The sequence below is a fragment of the Globicephala melas genome, chromosome 8 (assembly GCF_963455315.2).
Source record: "Globicephala melas chromosome 8, mGloMel1.2, whole genome shotgun sequence".
Lineage (NCBI taxonomy): Eukaryota > Metazoa > Chordata > Mammalia > Artiodactyla > Delphinidae > Globicephala > Globicephala melas.
This window is the reverse complement of record NC_083321.1, coordinates 29,411,837-29,434,840: the sequence shown is the minus strand read 5'-3', so window position 1 is coordinate 29,434,840 and position 23,004 is coordinate 29,411,837. Positions and strand designations below refer to the sequence as shown.

Sequence of the window (23,004 nt, the reverse complement as noted above, 5' to 3'; positions counted from 1 at the left end):
TGCAGAACAGTAGTTTGGAAAATGCTGTCTATATGAGGGCCAAAGATCCCTTCCCCCTCCCTCTCCACTCCCCCTCCCCCTCCTCCTTCCCTTAATAGTACGTACAATCCTTCTTTATAACCCTCTTCCCAATATTTATTTATTTATCATTCTCTTCTTTGGGTTTGAATTTCTTGAGGACAGGACTATGTCTTCATAAACATTTTAATCCCCAGTGTTTACCACATTGTACATAATAAATATTGGCTAAGTGAATGATGCTGTAATTACTGATATACATCATTCAGGATATAATTACTGAGTTTTTTTGGAGCTGTGAAAACAATGGGCCTGGTTTAAAATGACTCCAAATATATTTTATCCTTGTGGAACTGTGCCTAAGAAAGCAGATAACCTGTACAGAAAAATGTTCCATGAGAACTAAAGCAAAGAAATAAAAAAAGAACAGAGAAAGAATATTATGTGCTTAGAATGCCATAATACAAGTTGTATAGTTAGGTGGCAAGAGGAATCTAGGAGTGTAATTAAGGAAAATAATCTCCTGGACAGGTGAGTGCAATCTGGAAGGTTGGGTTAATGAAATTAGGGTTTTAATTCTTAGCATCAGTTATTATAAGTCAAGGTCAAACTGGAAAAAAATTTTTTTAATGATTTCTCATTCCTATGCCATGCTAAGTCTTCATACTTTTAAGGCCTAAATACTGCTTAGTAAACTTAGAAGTATGCCGTTAATTTGTACATAAGGAAAATTTTAACTTCATTCTGGATGCTGAGTTGTTTTAGTCTGATACCTAAATCCAATAAGCATTACTCAGATGCTTCAGGGGTTTTCAGCAGCCCTCTATCCTATCTACTGTGCTATTAGTTCAGGATGAAAATAAAATTAGTTTGGCAGAATCTCAAATTAACCTATCAAATCCCCTCATCACTTGTTCCATTTTACAACTGAGAATAATAAATAAATGTGTGAATGACATTCATAAAGTGACTACTTTATGCCAAGTGTGCACTAGGTGCTCCTGAATATTTTCTTTATTTGATTTTCAGAATAATCCTGTGAGAAGTGTTATCACCTCATCTTCTAGTAGGGAAACAAACTCAGAAGTTGTGCTATTGCCCCACATCAAACAGCTATAAAAATGTAAAAGATCTTATACTGAGCCTAGTCTCTCCTTTCTAAAGTTTAGCCCTATTTCTGTTACATCATGTCATCTTAATATAATATTACCATTTCTTATGCTTTTCCATAGGGATGGTTAAAATGTGTATGTATAAACACAGTACTTACAAATAGCCTGACCAAGACTTAAGTGAAGACAACTACTCAACTTTAATGAAGGACATGTAAAATATTAATGGAAATACTGTTTCTTGGATGGATTGTTTGATATGATAATGTAAATTTTTCCAGATAAGTTTAGAAATTTACTGTAATTCCAATCAAAATGTTTATCATTATATACTTCATTATTTCTAAATTTAATTTGGAATCATAAATGAATGAAAATACACAAAAAAATTTTGAAAAGAAAGGTAATGTCATGGGAAGGGGGGACTTACTCCACCTGATAGCAAAATGTACTGGAAAATTTTTAAAAGCAATAATAATCTGGTATTAGCAGAAAAATAGAGAAATACATCAGTGCAACACAATTGAGAATCCAGAACCAGATTTGTATCTAAAAATGTAGCATATGATCAAAGCAGTACTTCAAATGAGTAGGGAAATAACATACAATTTCATAAATAGGGCAATTAACTATGTGGTTTTTGAAAACTAAAGTTAGATCCCTACTTCATACTATACTAAAAATTAAACTTCTCATGGATCAAATATTTAAATGTAAGAAATAAAACCAGAAATATACCAGAAAAACATAGACTTGGTTATATCTAAAATCTTGGGGTGAGGAAAACCTTCCTAAACTTGACAAAATCTAAAAGACATGAAAATTTCTTTATAGCAGAAAATTCTAAATTTTTATATAGCAGAAAAAAATCTACAAAGTAAAAAGACAGTCACAATCCAGGAAAAATATTTGTAACTATACATGAGAGGAAAATGCTTTATATCTGTTTTATAAATAGTTCTGCCAAATCAATAAAGAAAAAAGCAACATCACATTAAGGGTTTGTTCAAGCAATTCATAGCTAAAATCAAATGGTCATTAGATTTGAGAGGATGCCCACCTCTACTAATTGCCAAAGAAATGCAAACTAAAACAACTATAAGCTATCATTTGCCTACTATTAGACTAGTCAAAGTTACAAAAAGTAATAGTTTCCAGTACTAGTTGAGTACGTGGGGAGGTGGACTCTCTCAAATACTATTGGTGGAAGTAAACTGGTACAATCTATTTAGACAGTAAATTTAGAAACATTGATTCAAATTTAAATGGGCATAAACAGCCTTTGACCTAACACTAATTCTACAGGCATAGTATCACAAGTTCACATACAGTTAAAGTATTTTTCCCAGATTGTGACTTTTTACTTTGTAGAGGTTTTCTGCCATGTTGAATTTTTAAAAATATGCAGTTCACATGTTTACTGCAGCATTTTTTTGTGATAGTAAAAATAGAAAACATCCCAAATATTCCTGCTGTGGTGGCAATATGAGCTCCACCAAAATAGAGACTGCCTCTACCTTAATTACCATTCCCAGTTAACTGGTACTGTTCTTGACAGTATAAACATTTGTTAAATGAACAAACAAAATGGACTATAGTGTGTCTATACAACTGAAATTATTTTTAAAAGTAAGGCAATTAAACAAGTTGCAGATATTGTACAGATCATTCCCTTTTTACAAATATATATATGTATGCATGTACATACATTTATATACAAGTGTCATACATATCTATTAAGAAAAAAGTTAGAAAGTATACCTCTTGATTGCCTCTTAGGGTGGAATTTAAGGAGAAGTGACATTAACATTTTACTGCATATACTACAGATAATATATCTTTTTGCTTTTATTTTTGTTGTTTTAGCAATGACTATGTTTATAACTTTAAAGTACAAATACAATCATTCTTTCAATCTACTAACTCTTCTTGCTGTAAAAGATTTATAGCAGTTAACAAAGTCTCTGTTTTCACTGAGTGTATATTCTAGTGGAGGAAGACAGATGGTAAACAAATAAATATTATCCCTGATAAGGTATTATGAAAAAAAATAATAAAACCATGTAAGGGGACTCCAGTGACAGGGTGCTATTTTTCTTTTCTAATTCTGCAGTGTTTGAGAAGAGACCTGAGTGAGGTAAGGAGTAACCCATCCAGGTATATATAGGCAGATAGATATTCTTGGTACAGGTCAAAGGACCCAGGATGAACACGCCATGAATTAGTTAAGATTACAGAGCTCAAGATCAGGAGATGAGTTCAGAGAAATGGGGGTGGTGAGAAGCAGAAATTGTATATAACATAGGGACATTTGGCCAAGGTAAGAAGAACTTCAGTTCCTATTTCATGTGATAGGAAGGTACTAGAGGTTTTGAACCGTGGAATGACATCCAATTTTTGTACACAAAAGATCTGTCTGATGACTGTGTGGAAAAGATGATGATGGCTTGGAGTAGGGTGAGACAGGCAAGCAAACTAGTAATCACAGTAGTGTGATAAGTGCTATGTGAAGAGTTAAGCACACCTCTTCCCACTTAGAACTAATATACATTGGCCTGGTGTGAAGTAAATCTGTTGATGGACTATAAACCAGAAAAAGGAGATTTTCTCTCAGTACCAAACCAAATGACCCAAACTGTGATTGAGTCCATATTTTGTCTTACCTGCTCTCTGCCTTAATCAAATGAATTAGCCATACAAGACTTTGTGGTTAAGCTCAGGAAATGGAAAAACAGAGAGACCAGTTTCTATTTCTGATAACAGGATGTGGGAGATGAGAAAGCAGTGAAGGATTGCAAAACAGCCAGCTACTCAGAGTCAGGGAGCATGTATCACTAATATTTTTCTTCCTATGGCCTAAATCAGATTCCAGCTCATAGGTAGGCATTGGTTCTGGTATAGTTTTTGAATCTTTTTTCCAGATGACCTGTAGGCAAATGTTCCTACCTAGTCTATGCATACCTAAGAACTCTGTGGCAGAGTTGCTCTCTGACCAGTGACTTTCACAAGGAAACCCTTTTTTGCTACCTCAGAGGCACAGGACATTTACTGATTGTCTTTAAAGTTTCCAATTTAGACAAAGAATCTTGCTTAATTCTTGATAGCAGTATTGTCTTTCCTTATATTCTTGTCTGTTTGTAACAATGCCAGTTGATGTTTTGTTCTTACTACTTTAATTTTCATTGCCATATGCTATTTTATATACTTTTGTTTCTTTATTTCATTTTACACAATCTGCATTGTCAACCTCTCTTCCCATAAATTACAGACACAAAAGTGCCAGTAAAAAGGAAGGGAGGATATGTGCCTTTCATCCCCAGAGCAGCACCAAAAAGCTGCGCGAAGCACGTTGCCCATTGCAGTCCCTTGTCATCTCTCTAAAAATGGAACTTGAGGAGGCTGACAGAACCACACCTAGAAATCCTTCCCAAGAAATCCAGTGGACATAGTCCATATTAGAATTCCCTAAACAAAAGTAAGAAAGCCCCAGAAGGAAAGCTTCATGGAATGTAGTTATCCTATTATCTTCAGGATCATCCATTCCTAAATATAAACAAAAGCTCTTATTTTCTTTCTCCATGATATGATATTGACAAGGCCTAATTAGACCTTATAAAGACAAGCTTATCTGGTCACAGTGGTGTTAATTTGTGAGCTCCAGATTCATAGAGTGGATGTACTTAATGTGAACATGAATTATATAAACTTGACATTGCATAATATAAAATGTTAATAAAGTCTCACTTTATGTGAATACTTTGAAATAAAAACAGATTTCCTCAATTAAAAAAATCAGTCAGGAATCTCATAGTTTCATAACTAGCTGGCTGAATGAATTATAAACTATAATTATAGCAGAGGAAGGTGCCATTTTAGCTGGTAAACAGAAATGCCTACCATATTTTGTCATGTCAAATGAACCAATGCTCTTGTTTATATTAGAATTTCTATGGGGATTTCAGACATTACTTTGTTATTTTAACATTTCCTATTTGTATTAGCTTTAAAAAACATTTAAAGATAATATCAAGGAAGTGTTAATTAAGCTCTCTGCTTTTCTATCATTTCATCAATTTAGTTAACACATATCCAGGCATGGCTAATTCAGGGTGCTATGTTAAAAACCACATCCTCAAATATATATCTTTGAAATGTGATAAAATGCAAAGAAAACTAAGCAGTTACCATGTTGAGCCATGGTTTTAATTTCTACAAAATATTAGAGATGATAAGAAAAACAATTTTTTAAGCCTTGAAGCAAAAATATTCTACAGTATTTGTTGATCCATATGCTCCATGAATGTTTACCTTCTATTTTACATTAAAAGCCATATACATTAAAATGTATTTTATATTACATTTCTCCTTTGAAAAAATTAGCATTGAATTAGGCAAGGTTTGAATCACATAAGGACTTCAGGAATGCAACCTTCTTGAAGCGTTCTCTAAATCCAAGCTCTAAATTGTGAATAGTTGCATGTTTGTTCAGATCCTTAGAATGTTTCGAAATACATTGCCCAGTGACCAAAACTCTTTCCTGGAAAATGGAGAAATTGAATAGCAAAGGGAAAGAAGTTGACCTCCCTCCTCAGCTTTGACTTTGGCATTTTGTTTCTGAGAGACCTTGTTGTTGGAAGATAAATTCCCTAATGTCTAACGTTTTCTAGCCTTTCAGCAAAGTAGATTTTGTAGGGGAAGAGTGAACCATAACACTGATTTGGTTAACATCAGGCTGCCGAGTTCTCAGCTCTGTGGTACAGGTAAAATATTATTTCTCCCCTCCTCTGATCCAGTTTCTTAAGAAGATTAATCAGATGTGTCTTAATGTACTTTACTACCAGAGCTACAGATTACTAAATGTGAACTGTTATTAAATTGTGAGATTCCCTTATATGTGCTGAATAAGAGAGGTTTGTGAGATATATATTTTATGGTTTTAGTGTTTACTCTTAGGTCCATGATCCATTTTGAATTAATTTTTGTGTATGGTGTGGAGTAAGGGTTGAAGTTCATTTTATTTTGTACAAATAATCACTTTCATTGAAAATCTGTTCTTTCTCCGTTGAATTAACTTGACATTTTGATCAAAACATAATTGCCTATATAAATGTGGGTCATTTTTCTGAAGCATGTAAATTTTTGGAACTATGTTATTTGGTGCATATGCATTTGTAATTGTATCTTACTGCTGTCTTAATCATTTCTCTCAATAGTAAATGTTTATTTTGGGGTCTAGCAATTCTTCTTTTTAAAAGTTTATTTTGTCTAATGGTAGTATACTCTCTGGGTTTTTTTTTTTTTTTTTTGCTTAATCTCTACATGGTATACTTTTTCACAGCCTCTTGCTTACTTTTATTTGTGTTTTTATATTTAATGTGCATTTCTGTAGACAATGTATAATTAGGTCTTCCTAGTTTTCAGTCAGTCTCTACGTTTTTATTGGAGTGTTTAGTACCCTTACATTTAATGTGATTATTTTTATATTTGGATTTATTGTCTGCCATTTTGCTATTTGTCTTCTCTTTGTCTCATTTTTATTTTCCTGTTCTTCTGCCTTCTTTTGTGTTAAACAATATTTTGTGGATTAATTTTATTATTATTTTATTCACTTATTAGCTTTATTTCTTTGCATTATTTTTTGTTATTGCTCTAGGGACCACAATATGCAACTTTAACTTCCAGTAAAATATAGGAACCTTGTACTAGTGTAGTTTCATTTACACACTCTCATCCTTTGTGCTGTTGCTGTCATATGCAATACATATCTATATTATAAAACCAAGAATGTTATATTATAATTTTACTTAGAGTCTTGCCTTTTAAAGAAATTAAGAATGACAGAAAGACAGTCCTGTCTTTTAAGAAATTAAGAGAATTATTTCTTATCTTCATGTCATATCACTCATATTTTCATTACCCTCTCTCTATCCAAGTTATCACCTGATGTTATTTTATTTCAGCCTGAAGTATTTCCTTTTGCATTTCTTAAATTTAGAGCTGTTAGCAATGAATTTTCTCATTTTTAAATTTATTTGAAAATGTCTTTGAACCTTTAATTCTGAAGAATGGTTTTAAAAATAGCTTTCTTGGAAGACAGGGTTTTTTTCCTCAACAATTTGAATGTTATTCCAGTATCTTATAGACTCCATTATCCTAATGAGATATTAGCTGTTAATCATATTTTTGTTCTCCTATGTAATATATTGTTTTTCTGTGTTATATTCAAGATTTTTCTTATTATCTTCAGCTTGTAGTAGTTTGATCATGATGCATCTAGGTGCAGTTTTCTTTGTTTATTCTATTTGAGGTCCATTGAATTTTTTGTAGCTGAGAGTTAATATTTTTCATCAAAGTTAGGAAGGTTTTCATTATTATTTATTCAAATATTTGTTCACCCTTTTCTCTTTCTCTGCTCTTGTTTGACTCCATTTACCCTTAAGAGTTCTGAAATATGTTTCTGACAGAATAGTTTTAAACTTTGATGGAAGGCTCGGAAATAAAATGGAGAAGTAGGGATGAAATGACACAGTTTTCTAAGGAAACTTAGTTCCTTAAATATACACACAACACAACCCAGTAAATTTACAGTGGAAAATATTAATGTTACCTATTTGTCCTCTTTTCCTGTTTTTACAAAATCTGTTTGTAGGTGCATTTCCTCCATCTGCTACTTATGCACGAAAAGACTTGCTACAACGATCTACCCATATCGCTACCAAGACTTTCCAAGCTTTTCGCATATTTGTGAACAATGAACTCAATGAACTTTACACAGGACTGAAGACAGCTCAGAAGTTTCTGAGACCTGGTGGTCGCCTGGTTGCCCTCTCCTTCCATTCACTGGAGGATCGCATCATCAAACGATTCCTGCTTGGGATAAGCATGACACAAAGGTTTAACCTAAGTGCTAGACAGAAGGTGATACAAAAATCACAGTTGGGTTCAGATCATGAAAACACGGAAGGAGTCTCTATAGGAAGGGCCCCTTTAATGTGGAAAGTAATGCATAAGAAGGTACTTACTCCGGAAGATCAAGATGTACAAAATAACCCCAGAGGACGCTCAGCCAAGCTTAGAGCAGCTATCAAATTATGAGAAAGTTATCATCATCTGATTCTTCAAGTTCTTCCTCACAGTTTCTCGTGTAATATTCCTGAACAGCCTAATATAAGAAAATGGGGGATATATAGAGATATGTACTATATATGTGTGGAAATAGGGGGTATTTAGCATTTTTTTCTCAAAAAGAAAATGTAGGAAATATTAGCATGACACAGATAGCTCAATTCAAGATGCAGCAGTGTCTCAAAACTGGAAAAATTGTTTATCTTAGCATTATATTTGACTTTTGAAATGCAGTCCTTTCTCTAACCGGGAATTTTTTTTAAAAAGAAGAAGAAGAAGAAGAAGAAGAGAATATGTGTATTTACTTAACTATGTAAATTCAAGCTGTCAAAAGAGAGATTATAATTATATCTGCATGCCCAAATTCTGAATTTAGATATTCAGATTTGCAACAGACTGTCTATAACTCAAATAATTAATAATGATCATAAAATGAATTTTAATTTTCCTACTTGGGAATAATTACTACTATAGCTTTCTCAAATATAGGTACTGTGAAAATTTAAAGTATTCAAGTATTATTTTAAAAGTGCATTATACTGATAAATTTCATTACTGAAATTACAGTGTTCATTGTTTTAAAGGGACTTTTCAGTATGATATATGCCATGTTTTCATATATTAGAAACTAAAAATGTAGAATTGCTCTAATAGCTCTCACAGAGAGTGTTTCACAAAACTTATATTTAAAGTCAATTGTGTTTATTTTAATAATAGCCCAGAATGCTTTTGATAAATAAAAATCTGTCATCATTTGAATCCTGCAATTTTAAATTGGGCTATTCAAAATATTCAAAGTCTATTTGAAATGGAAAAGTATGTTATCTCTTCCAGATACTAAAATCAATGATTTTATTTACAAATAGTAATTGTAATTGTAAAATGTTTATTCAGGTGAAGTTCACGTGGCAGAGGATTCTTTAACAAATTAATGAAATTGATTCAGTATTCACATAACTTTTTATACATTAATATGCACTTCTAATTTATTCAGTTATGCAGCAAGTACTGAACTAGGCAAAGAAACAAAGGCGAGTAAAATACACATAGCCCATAGTATTAGTCCTGTGGAGTTTATAATCTAGCCAAGAAGAGCAATGGTAGTTAAATGATCATAAATATTAGTATAAAATTGACAAAGCGGTAAGGGCTATAAAGAAGTAGTACAAGGTACCATAAGTACATCTAGTAGGGATTTCATCTACTGAAGGAAACCAGGTCTGACAACATGGTGCTTGATTTGTGACTTGAAGGATGAATAAGTGATAATTAGTAAAAGGGTACATGGGCATGTTCATTAAAGGTGCATGTAAATGATTGTTTTCTTAAGTAGTTTCCCTTGAAGTCATATTTATACTATTAATTTGCTCAGTAAACTATTTATTCAAATACAGGAAAAATTCATCTTCTCAATTATGATTACAAACTCTAAGTTGGTGAATCCAATGAATAAAATATCAACATAACTATATGGGCAAAAGATAAGAATTAAATACTTGAATTTACCTCAGACTTACTTTATCTACCTCTGTAATATTTAGCTTTATTTCCCAAGTTTGTTTACCACTTGTAATTTACAGACTTTATTCAGATCCGAACAATTCTGCAGTGAAATCAGAACTAGAAAATATTCTAGGAAACAGTATGCTCAAATTAGAAACAAATGAAAGTACCTAGCTTAATCTCCTCAGTCCTTCCTGAAGAATTTAAGTTCCTCTTTGTATGTACGTCATATTTGTGAATGAGAATGATTCCCAAAGGTAAGTGCCCATCTGAGTATCTGATCAGAATATAAAAGATCGCATCTAATATTCAACAATGATTCACCTATTTCATCAATCATTTTTGGATGCTATATAATACAGGAATCTTTTCATTAATGTTAAATGGAAATTGACTGCCCTGGGTTGGATGGCATCCTTACAAACTTCATGTCCTTTGCAAAACCTCATAATGTGACCTTATGTGGAAATATGGCTATTGCAGATGTAAGTAGTTAAGAGGAGGTCATACTGGAGCAGGGAAGGCCCTTAATCCAATATGTCTGTGTCATTATAAGAAGAGGAGAAGAGAGAGACACAGGGAAGAATGCCACATGAAGGTAGAGGCAGAAATTGAAGTGATACATCTACAAGCCAAGGGACACCAAGAATTGCTGGCAACCATAAGAAGCTAGGAGAGAAGCATGGAATAGATTCTCCCTCATAGACTTTAGTAGGAACTAATAACTCTGCTGACACCTTGGTTTCAGACTTCCAGGCTCCAGAACAGTGACAGAATAAATTTCTGCTATTTTATGCCAGCCAATCTGTGGTAATTTATTACGGCAGCCCTAAGGAACTAATACTCTGACCCAAAAAAAAAATCTTGAAAAATATTCATGAAGAAAAAATCGTGCTTCAATAAACACAAAATTGGTTTCAAAATGTTGTAGTGTAAAAATATATTAGCTTCTTTTCTGTAATTAGGCTGTTTGCCACAATCATTCTTACTTGACTCTTAGTTTTAGTTGTAGGATGCATAATAAAATACATGAATGAGTTTCAAATTGTTAACTCTGGAGAATGGTTTAGGGAAATTCATACAATACATATAGAAAATAAAACAGATTATTGAAATGAATACATTTTAGTACATTTTATTGGAAAAGTACATTACTTTTCCAATAAAATATAAGCTATATAAAACAAACAGTTGTTTTACATCTCAGAATCTTTGTATTGACTGCTCTCTACCAATCATTTTAATATAACATCCATCCCATTGTGTAGGACATCAGTTAACAGGTTTTAGTTCATTGCTTATTAAGAAATGAAATTTAATAACTGCACACAATTTTTAATTGATATCCCTATTTTGTATATTCATTTCATTTTAACAATTATATGTTAGTTATGTAATCTTTTTGAAATTTCTAGGGTAACTTTTTGGGGGTAATTTTTGGGCTATAGCGTATCTATATATTTTTTTCTATTTCATGTAATATGTGATATCTATTTTTTTTTCTATTTCATGTAATATGTCATATATGGTTTGTGCTTAACTTCATTTATATTGAACTATTTATTATGTTACAACCAATAGTTTATAAGAGAATACAGGGCTTCCCTGGTGGCACAGTGGTTGAGAGTCCGCCTGCCAATGCAGGGGACACGGGTTCGTGCCCCGGGCCTGGAAGATCCCACATGCCGCAGAGCGGCTGGGCCCGTGAGCCATGGCCACTGAGCCTGCATGTCCGGAGCCTGTGCTCCACAACGGGAGAGGCCACAACAGTGAGAGGCCCGCGTACCGCTAAAAAAAAAAAAAAGAATACAGTATGTCTAAGGGTTTTTTTTGAATTATTGAATGTTATTTTTTTATACAGCAGGGTCTTATTAGTTATCCATTGTATACATATTAGTGTACATATGTCAATCCCAATCTCTCAGTTCATCACACCACCATCACCACCACCACCACCCCTGCCGATTTCCCCACTTGGTGTCCATACGTTTGTTCTCTACATCTGTGTCTCAATTTCTGCCCTGCAAACCAGTTCATCTGTACCGTTTTTCTAGGTTCCACATATATGTGTTAACATACGATATTTATTTTTCTCTTTCTGACTTACTCTATATGACAGTCTGTAGGTCCATTCACATCTCTACAAATGACCCAATTTTGTTCCTTTTTATGGCTGAGTAATATTCCATTGTATATATTTACCACATCTCCTTTATCCATTTGTCTCTCGATGGGCATTTAGGTTGCTTCCATGCCCTGGCTACTGTAAATAGTGCTGCAATGAACATTGAGGTGCATGTGTCTTTTTGAATTACGGTTTCCTCTGGGTATAAGCCCAATAGTGGGATTGCTGTGTCATATGGTAATTCTATTTTACTTTTTTAAGGAACCTCCATACTGTTCTCCATAGTGACTGTATCAATTTACATTCCCACCAACAGTCCAAGGGGGATCCCTTTTCTCCACACCCTCTCCAGCATTTATTGTTTGTAGATTTTCTGATGATGTACATTCTAACTGCTGTGAGGTGATACCTCATTGTAGTTTTGATTTGTATTTCTCTGATAATTAGTGATGTTGAGCAGCTTTTCATGTGCTTCTTGGCCATCTGTATGTCTTCTTTGGAGAAATGTCTATTTAGGTGTTCTGCCCATTTTTGTATTGGTTTGTTTGTTTTTTTAATATTGAGCTGCATGAGCTGTTTATATACTATGGAGATTAATCCTTTGTCCATTGATTCATTTGCAATATTTTCTCCCATTCTGAGGGTTCTCTTTTCGTATTGTTTGTATTTTCCTTTGCTTTGCAAAATCTATTAAGTTTCATTAGGTCTCATTTGTTTATTTTTGGTTTTATTTCCATTTCTCTAGGAGGTGGGTCAAAAAGGATCTTGCTGTGATTTATGTCACAGAGCGTTCTGCCTGTTTTCCTCTAAGAGTTTGATAGGTTCTGGCCTTACATCTAGGTCTTTAATCCATTTTGAGTTTATTTTTGTGTATGGTGTTAGGGAATGTTCTAATTTCATTCTTTTACATGTAGCTGTCCAGTTTTCCCAGCACCACTTATTGAAGAGACTGTCTTTTCTCCATTGTATATCCTTGCCTCCTTTGTCACAGATTAGTTGGCCATGGGTGCGTGGGTTTATCTCTGGGCTTTCTATCCTGTTCCGTTGATCTATGTTTCTCTTTTTGTGCCAGTATCATATTGTCTTGATTGCTATAGCTTTCTCGTATCGTCTGAAGTCAGGGAGTCTGATTTCTCCAGCTCCATTTTTTTCTCGCAAGACTGCTTTGGCAGTCTTTGGCTATATATACAAAAGCTCCACAAAAGCTATACTGCTTTTGTGTCTCCATACAAATTTTAAGATTTTTTTGTTCTAGTTCTGTAAAAAATGCCATTGGTAATTTGATAGGGGTTGCATTGAGTCTGTAGATTGCTCTGGGTAGTATAGTCATTTTCACAGTATTGATTCTTCCAATCCAAGAACATGGTACATCTCTCCATCTGTTTATATCATCTTTAATTTCTTTCATCAGTGTATTATAGTTTTCTGCATGCAGGTCTTTTGTCTCCTTAGGTGGGTTTATTCCTCGGTATTTTATTCTTTTTGTTGCAGTGGTAAATGGGAGTGTTCCCTGAATTTCTGTTTCAGATTTTTCATCATTAATGTATAGGAAGGCAAGAGATTTCTGTGCATTAATTTTGTATCCTGCAACTTTATCAAATTCATTGATTATCTCTAATACTTTTCTGGTGACATCTTTAGGAGTCCCTATGTATAGTATCATGTCATCTGCAAACAGTAACAGTTTTACTTCTTCTTTTCCAAATTATATTCCTTTTATTTCTTTTTCTTCTCTGATTGCCGTGGCTAGGGCTTCCAAAACTATGTAGAATAATAGTGGTGAGAGTGAACATCCTTGTCTTGCTCCTGATCTTAGAGGAAATGCTTTCAGTTTTTCACCATTCAGAGTGACGTTTGCTGTGGGCTTGTCATATATGGCCTTTATTATATTGAGGTAGGTTCCCTCTATGCCCACTTTCTGGAGAGTTTTTATCATAAATGCATGTTGAATTTTGTCAAAAGCCTTTTCTGCATCTATTGAGAAGATCATACGGTTTTTATTCTTCAGTTTGTTACTATGGTGTATCACATTGATTGATTTGCTTATATTGAAGAATCCTTGCATCCCTGGGATAAATCCCACTTGATCATGGTGTATGATCCTTTTAATGTGTTGTTGGATTCTGTTTGCTAGTATTTTGTTGAGGATTTTTGCATCTATATTCATCAGTGGTATTGCTATGTAATTTTCTTTTTTTGTAGTATCTTTGTCTGGTTTTGGTATGAGGGTGTTGGTGGCCTCATAGAATAAGTTTGGGAGTGTTCCTTCCTCTGCAATTTTTTGGAAGAGTTTGAGAAGAATGGATGTTAGCTGTTCTCTAAATGTTTGATAGAATTCACCTGTGAATCCATCTGGTCCTGTATTTTTGTTTGTTGGAAGATTTTTAATCACAGTTTCAATTTCATTACTTGTGATTGGTCTGTTCATATTTTCTATTTCTTCCTGGTTCAGTCTTGGAAGGTTATACCTTTTAAGAATTTGTCCATTTCTTCCAGGTTGTCCATTTTATTGGCATAGAGTTGCTTGTAGTAGTCTCTTAGGATGCTTTGTATTTCTGCAGTGTCTGTTGTAACTTCTCCTACTTCATTTCTATTGTATTGATTTGAGTCCTCTCCCTCTTTTTCTTGATGAGTCTGGCTAATGGTTTATCAATTTGTTTATCTTCTCAAAGAACCAACTTTTAGCTTTATTGATCTTTGCTATTTGTTTTCTTTGTTTCTATTTCATTTATTTCTGCTCTGATCTTTATGATTTCTTTCCTTGTGCTAACTTTGGGTTTTCTTTGTTCTTCTTTCTCTACTTCCTTTAAGTGTAAGGTTAGATTGTTTATTTGAGATTTTTCTTGTTTCTTGAGGTAGGCTTGTATTGCTGTAAAATTCTGTCTTAGAACTGTTTTTCTGTGTCCCATAGGTTTTGGATCATCGTGTTTTCATTGTCATTTGGCTCTAGATATTTTTTTGATTTCCATTTTGATTTCTTCAGTGATCTCTTGGTTATTTAGTAATGTATTGTTTAGCCTCCATGTGTTTGTGTTTGTTACATTTTTTCCCTATAATTGATAATCTCATAGTGTTGTGGTCAGAAAAGATGCTTAATATGATTTCAGTTTTCTTAAATTTACTGAGGCTTGATTTGTGACCCAAGATGTGATTTATCCTGGAGAATTTTTTGTGCGCACTTGAGAAGAAAGTGTAATCAGCTGTTTTTGGATGGAATGTACTATATTAGTTAAGTCTCTCTGGTCTGTTGTGTCATTTAAAGCTTGTGTTTCCTTATTTATTTTCATTTTGGATGATCTGTCCATTGGTGAAAGTTGGGTGTTAAAGTCCCCTACTATGACTGTGCTACTGTCGATTTCCCCTTTTATGGTTGTTAGCATTTGCCTTATATATTGAGGTGCTCCTATGTTGGGTTCAGATGTATTTATAATTGTTACATCTTCTTTTGCAATTGATCCCTTGATCATTATGTAGTGTCCCTCCTTGTCTCTTGTAATATTCTTTATTTTAAAGTATATTTTATGTGATATGAATATTGCTACTCCAACTTTCTTTTGATTTCCATTTGCATGGAATATCTTTTTCCATCCCCTCACTTTCAGTCTGTATGTGTCCCTAGGTCTGAAGTTGGTCTCTTGTAGACAGCATATGAATGGGTCTTGTTTTTGTATCCACTCAGCAAGCCTGTGTCTTTTGGTTGGAGCATTTAATCCATTCACGTTTAAGGTAATTATCGACATGTATGTTCCTCTTACCATTTCTTAAAAGTTTTGGGTTTGTTTTGTAGGTCCTTTTCTCCTCTTGTATTTCCCACTTAGAGAAGTTCCTTTAGCATTTTTTGTAGAGCTGGTTTGGTGGTGCTGAATTCTCTTAGCTTTTGCTTGTCTGTAAAGCTTTTGAGTTCTCCATCCAATCTGATTGAGATCCTTGCTGGGTTGAGTAATCTTGGTTGCAGGTTCTTCCCTTTCATCACTTTAATTATGTCATGCCACTCCCTTCTGGCTTGTAGAGTTTCTGCTGAGAAATCAGGTGTTAAACTTATGGGAGTTCCCTTGTATGTTATTTGTCGTTTTTCCGTTGCTGCTTTCAATAATTTTTCTATTTCTTTAATTTTTGCCAGTTTGATTACAATGTGTCTTGGTGTGTTTCTCCTTGGGTTTATCCTGTATGGGACTCTATGTGCTTCCTGGACTTGGGTGGCTATTTCCTTTCCCATTTTAGGGAAGTTTTCGACTATAATCTCTTCAAATATTTTCTCTGGTCATTTCCCTCTCTCTTCTCCTTCTGGGACCCCTATAATGTGAATGTTATTGTGTTTAATGTTGTCCCAGAGGTCTCTTTGGCTGTCTTCCTTTCTTTTCATTCTTTTTTCTTTATTCTGTTCTGCAGCAATGAATTCCACCATTCTGTCTTCCAGGTCACTTATCCATTCTTCTGCCTCAGTTAGTCTGCTATTTATTCCTTCTAGTGTATTTTTCATTTCAGTTATTGTAGTGTTCATCTCTGTTTGTTTGTTCTTTAGTTCTTCTAGGTCTTTGTTAAACATTTCTTGCATCTTCTCAATCTTTGCTTCCATTCTTTTTTCCGAGGTCCTGGATCATCTTCACTATCATTATTCTGAATTCCTTTTCTGGAAGGTTGCCTATCTCCACTTCATTTAATTGTTTTTCTAAGGTTTTATCTCTTTCCTTCATCTGGTACATATCCCTCTGCCTTTTCATCTTGTCTATCTTTCTGTGAATGTGGTTTTTGTTTCACAGGCTGCAGGATTATAGTTCTTCTTGCTTCTGCTGTCTGCCCTCTGGTGGATGAGGCTATCTAAGAGGCTTGTGCAAGTTTCCTGATGGGAGGGACTGGTGGTGGGTAGAGCTGACTGTTGCTCTTGTGGGCAGAACTCAGTAAAACTTTAATCCACTTGTCTGCTAATGGATGGGGCTGTGTTCCTTCCCTGTTGGTTGTTTGGCCTGAGGCGATCCAACACTGGAGCCTACCCGGGCTCTTTGGTGGGGCTATTGACAGACTCTGGGAGGGCTCACACCAAGGAATACTTCCCCAAACTTCTGCTGCCAGTGTCCTTGTTCTCACGGTGAGACACAGCCACCCCCAGCCTCTGCAGGAGACCCTCCAACACTAGCTGATAGGTTTGGTTCAGTCTCCTATGGGGTCACTGCTCCTTCTCCTGGATCCTGATGAGCACACTACTGTGTGTGCTCTCCAAAGTGGAGTCTGTGTCCCCCAGTCCTGTCGAAGTCCTGCAATCAAATCCCACTAGCCTTCAAAGTCTGATTCTCTAGGAATTCCTCCTCCCGTTGCCAGACCCCCAGGTTAGGAAATCTGACGTGGGGCTCAGATCCTTAAATCCAGTGGGTGGACTTCTGTGGTATAAGTGTTCTTCAGTTTGTGAGTTACCAACCCAGCAGTTATGGGATTTGATTTTATTGTGATTGCACCCCTCCTACCATCTCATTGTGGCTTGTCCTTTGTCTTTGGATGTGGGGTATCTTTTTTGGTAAGTTCTAGTGTCTTCTTGTCGATGATTGTTCAGCAGTTAGTTGTGATTCCGGAGCTCCTGCAAGAGGGAGTGAGAGCACGTCCTTCTACTCCACCATCTTGAACCAATCTCTGTAACTAGGTTTTTGAGATTAACTAAAATCTCTTAAAATTCTCTTGCAAATTGTTGAAAATCGTATTTTCTTTAATGTTTGCAGAGTATTACATATCTTCAGAGGTTTATAAAATTCCTTATTCTAATTTCTGTTTTTAAATGAGAAGCAGAGATAGTAATGTATTTATACTGTAGAATTTTTTTTAATTTCATTTGAAATCTTATTCAAAAAGTGTGAGACAGTTCTTAGTGGAAAATTCAAAATGTACAACAGATACAGAATTTATAGCAGCACTTTCATTTGGTTAAAGAAGATAAATACTTGGATATGTTCATTCAATAAGTATAGATTAAAGCCTGACCATTTAGGAAGAAATCAAAAACACCTCTCTCAATTCTTTTCTTCTTTTTATACTCCTTCCCTTTCCCTCTCTCTTTTTACATGTGAATTTCTTATGCCATTGGAGATGACATTCATTTATATTTCACATTTACTCTAGAAAAAGAAATATTATGCAATATTAGCATGTACTCTCACAAACTAAGAACTACATGTTAGATTCTTAGTAATGGGTAAGGATTAACTAAAAATTGCTTCTGGTTAAAATCTGTAATTTTTATTTTAATGTATTTTTCTATTGCGTTTTCTTGAGTGCTGCAGTATTCTGATAGTATTTTTGCGTCTAAACAACATTCCATAATAGAAAGAGATAAGTATTAAAATGTGAAGGGAATTTTGTGAGGTTCTTGACAAATATAAATTTAATGACAGAAATCCTGATTGGAGATAAATTTTTCTCAGAAACACAATGCCATATATTCAATGTTGAATGAAATATGCTTGGTAAAACTCAGCGTGATATTCTAAAGAAGCTAGATTATATAACAACCATAACTATTTTTATATTATTTTCTCAAATTTCATCTGTTTATAGCTACTATTCACAAGTAATATTTGGTAACACACAGTGTCATATGCAGGAATACTAAGAGATAGTTTAAATCTAATTTTTTTAATTTATTTTTTTAACATCTTTATTGGAGTATAATTGCTTTACAATGGTGTGTTAGTTTGTGCTCTGTAACAAAGTGAATCAGCTATACACATACACACTTCCCATATCTCTTCCCTCTTGTGTCTCCCTCCCTCCCACCCTCCCTATCCCACCCCTCTAGGTGGTCACAAACCACCTAGCTGATCTCCCTGTACTATACGGCTGCTTCCCACTAGCTATATATTTTACGTTTGGTAGTGTATATATGTCCATGCCACTCTCTCACTTTGTCACAGCTTACCCTTCCCCTTCCCCATATCCTCAGGTCCATTCTCTAGTAGGTCTGTGTCTTTATTCCTATCTTACCCGTAGGTTCTTCAAGACCTTTTTTTTCTTTTTCTTAGATTCCATGTGTCAGCATACAGTATTTGTTTTTCTCTTTCTGACTTACTTCACTCTGTATGACAGACTCTGGGTCCATCCACCTCACTAAAAATATCTCAATTTCGTGTCTTTTTATGGCTGAGTAATATTCCATCGTATATATGTGCCACATCTTCTTTATCCATTCATCCGATGATAGACACTTAGGTTGCTTCCATGTCCTGGCTATTGTAAATAGAACTGCAATGAACATTTTGGTACATGACTTTTTAATTATGGTTTTCTCAGGGTATACGTACAGTACTGGGATTGCTGGGTTGTATGGTAGTTCTATTTTTAGTGTTGTAAGGAACCTCCATACTGTTCTCCATAGTGGCGGTATCAATTTACATTCCCACCAACAGTGCAAGAGTGTTCCCTTTTCTCCACAACCTCTCCAGCATTTATTGTTTCTAGATTTTTTGATGATGGCCATTCTGACCGGTGAGAGATGATATCTCATTGTAGTTTTTATTAGCATTTCTCTAATGATTAATGATGTTGAGCATTCTTTCATGTGTTTGTTGGCAATCTGTATATCTTCTTTGCAGAAATGTCTATTTAGGTCTTCTGCCCATTTTTGGATTGGGTTTTGTTTTTGTTTTTTTTTTTTTGATATTGAGCTGCATGAGCTGCTTGTAAATCTTGGAGATTAATCCTTTATCAGTTGCTTCATTTGCAAATATTTTCCCCCACTCTGAGGGTTGTCTTTTGGTCTTGTTTCCTTTGCTGTGCAAAAGCTTTTAAGTTTCATTAGGTCCCATTTGTTTATTTTTGTTTTTATTTCCATTTCTCTAGGAGAAGGGTCGAAAAGGATCTTGCTTTGATGTATATCATAGAGTGTTCTGCCTATGTTTTCCTCTAAGATCTAAGAGTTTGATAGTGTCTGGCCTTACATTTAGGTCTTTAATCCATTTTGAGTTTATTTTTGTGTATGGTGTTAGGGAGTGTTCTAATTTCATACTTTTATATGTACTTGTCCAATTTTCCCAGCACCAGTTATTTAAGAGGCTGTCTTTTCTCCACTGCATATTCTTGCATCCTTTATTAAAGATAAAGTGACCATATGTGCGTGGGTTTATCTCTGGGCTTTCTATCCTGGTCCATTGATCTATCTTTCTGTTTTTGTGCCAGTACTGTCTTGATTATTGTAGCTTTGTAGTATAGTCTGAAGTCAGGGAGCCTGATTCCTCCAGCTCCATTTTTTGTTCTCAGGATTGCTTTGGGTATTCGGGGTCTTTGTGAAATTTTTTGTTCTAGGTCTGTGAAAAATGCTAGTGGTAGTTTGATAGGGATTGCACTGAATCTGTAGATTGCTTTGGATAATAGATTCATTTTCACAATGTTGATTCTTTGAATCCAAGAACATGGTATATCTCTCCATCTATTTGTATCATCTTTAATTTCTTTCAGCAGTGTCTTATAATTTTCTGCATGCAGGTCTTTTGTCTCCTTAGATAGGTTCATCCCTAGATATTTTATTCTTTTTTGTTGCAATGGTAAATGGGAGTGTTTTCTTAATTTCGCTTTCAGATTATTCATCATTAGTGTATAGAAATGCCAGAGAATTCTGTGCATTAATTTTGTATCTTGCTACTTTACCAAATTCATTGATTAGTTCTAGTAGTTTTCTGGTAGCATCTTTAGCATTCTCTATGTAGAGTATCATGTCATCTGCGAACAGTGACAGCTTTACTTCTTCTTTTCCAATTTGGATTCCTTTTATTTCTTTTCTAATTACTGTGGCTAAAATTCCAAAACTATGTTGAGTAATAGTGGTGAGAGGGCTTCCCTGGTGGCGCAGTGGTTGGGAGTCCGCCTGCTGATGCAGGGGACACGTGTTCGTGCTGCGGTCCGGGAGGATCCCACGTGCCATGGAGCGGCTGGGCCCATGAGCCATGGCTGCTGAGCCTGCGCGTCCAGCGCCTGTGCTCCACAATGGGAGAGGCCACAGCAGTGAGAGGCCCACGTACTGCAAAAAAAAAAAAAAAATTAAAACATAAAATTAAAAAAAAATAGTGGTGAGAGTGGGCAACCTTATGTTCTTCCTGATCTCAGTGGAAATGGTTTCAGTTTTTCACCATTGAGGATGGTGTTGGCTGTGGGTTTGTCATATATGGCCTTTATTATGTTGAGGAAAGTTCCCTCTATGCCTACTTTCTGCAGGGTTTTTTTCAGAAATGCATGTTGAATTTTGTCAAAAGCTTTCTCTGCATCTATTGAGATGATCATATTTTTTTCTCCTTCAATTTGTTAATATGGTGTACCACGTTGCTTGATTTTCATATATTGAAGAGTCCTTGCATTCCTGGAATAAACCCCACTTGATCATGGTGTATGGTCCTTTTAATGTGCTGTTGGATTCTGTTTACTAGTATTTTGTTGAGGATTTTTGCATCTATGTTCATCAGTGATATTGGCCTGTAGTTTTCTTTCTTTGTGACAGCTTTGTCTGGTTTTGGTATCAGGGTGATGGTGGCCTTGTAGAATGAGTTTTGTAGTGTTCCTCCCTCTGCTATATTTTGGAAGATTTTGAGAAGGATAGGTGTTAGCTCTTCTCTAAATGTTTGATAGAATTCGCCTGTGAAGCCATCTGTTCCTGGACTTTTGTTTGTTGGAAGATTTTTAATCACAGTTTCAATTTCATTACTTGTGACTGGTCTGTTCATATTTTCTTTTTCTTCCTGGTTCAGTCTTGGCACGTTGTGCATTTCTAAGAATTTGTCCATTTCTTCCAGGTTGTGCATTTTATTGACATATAGTTGATTGTGGTAATCTCTCATGATCCTTTGTATTTATGCAGTGTCAGTTGTTATTTCTCCTTTTTCACTTCTGGTTCTGTTGATTTGAGTTTTCTCCCTTGTTTTCTTGATGAGTCTGGCTAATGGTTTATCAATTTTGTTTATCTTCTCAATGAACAAGCTTTTAGTTTTATTGATCTTTGCTATCATTTCCTTCATTTCTTTTTCATTTATTTCTGATCTGATTTTTATGATATCTTTCCTTCTGCTAACTTTGGGGTTTTTTATTCTTTCTCTAATTGCTTTAGGTGCAAGGTTAGGTTGTTTATTCGAGATGTTCCCTGTTTCTTAAGGTAGGATTGTATTGCTATAAACTTCCCTCTTAGAACTGCTTTTGCTGCATCCCATAGGCTTTGTGTTGTCGTGTCTCCATTGTCATTTGTTTCTAGGTATTTTTTGATTTCCACTTTGATTTCTTCAGTGATCACTTGCTTAATGAGTAGTGTATTGTTTAGCCTCCATGTGTTTGTATTTTTTACAGATCTTTTCCTGTAATTGATATCTAGTCTCATAGTGTAATGGTCGGAAAAGATACTTGATGCCATTTCAATTTTCTTAAATTTACCAAGGCTTGATTTGTTACCCAAGATATGATCTATCCTGGAGAATGTTCCATGAGCACTTGAGAAAAATGTGTATTCTGTTGTTTTTGGATAGAATGTCCTATAAATATCTATTAAGTCCATCTTGTTTAATGTATCATTTATAGCTTGTGTTTCCTTATTTATTATAATTTTGGATGATCTGTCCATTGGTGAAAGTGGGGTGTTAAAGTCCCCTACTATGATTGTGTTACTGACAATTTCCCCTTTTATGGCTGTTAGTATTTGCCTTATATATTGAGGTGCTCCTATGTTGGGTGCATAAATATTTACAATTGTTGTATCTTCTTCTTGGATCGATCCCTTGATCATTATGTAATGTCCTCTTTGTGTCTTGTAATAGCCTTTATGTTAAAGTCTGTTTTGTCTGATATGAGAATTGCTACTCCAGCTTTCTTTTGATTTCCATTTGCAGGGAATATCTTTTTCCATCCCCTCACACTCAGTCTGTATGTGTCCCTAGGTCTGAAGTGGGTCTCTTGTAGACAGCATATCTACAGGTCTTGTTTTTGTATCCGTTCAGCCAGTCTGTGTCTTTTGGTGGGAGCATTTAAGCCATTTAAATTTAAGGTAATTATCAATATGTGTGTTCCTATTACCATTTTCTTAATTGTTTTGGGTTTGTTATTGTAGGTCTTTTCCTTCTCTTGTGTTTCTTGGCTAGAGAAGTTCCTTTAGCATTTGTTGTAAAGCTG

General features: G+C 34.8%; 1 protein-coding gene across 6 annotated transcripts in view; it reads left to right on the top strand.

The window, feature by feature from the left end:
- Nucleotides 1-23,004, top strand: part of METTL15 (methyltransferase 15, mitochondrial 12S rRNA N4-cytidine) — a 380,086-nt gene that overhangs the window by 192,058 nt on the left and 165,024 nt on the right. For 3 of the 6 annotated variants that reach the window (XM_030864830.2, XM_060304422.1, XM_030864828.2), the window contains exon 6: nucleotides 7,780-10,656. The exons of 2 other annotated variants lie outside the window; for them this stretch is intronic. In XM_030864830.2, coding sequence (XP_030720690.1) covers nucleotides 7,780-8,225 — 446 coding nt within the window. In that variant the 3' untranslated portion in view covers nucleotides 8,226-10,656. Of the gene's footprint in view, nucleotides 1-7,779; nucleotides 10,657-23,004 lie in introns of those variants that run through there. One more of the 6 variants, XM_060304423.1, reaches the window with a different exon arrangement.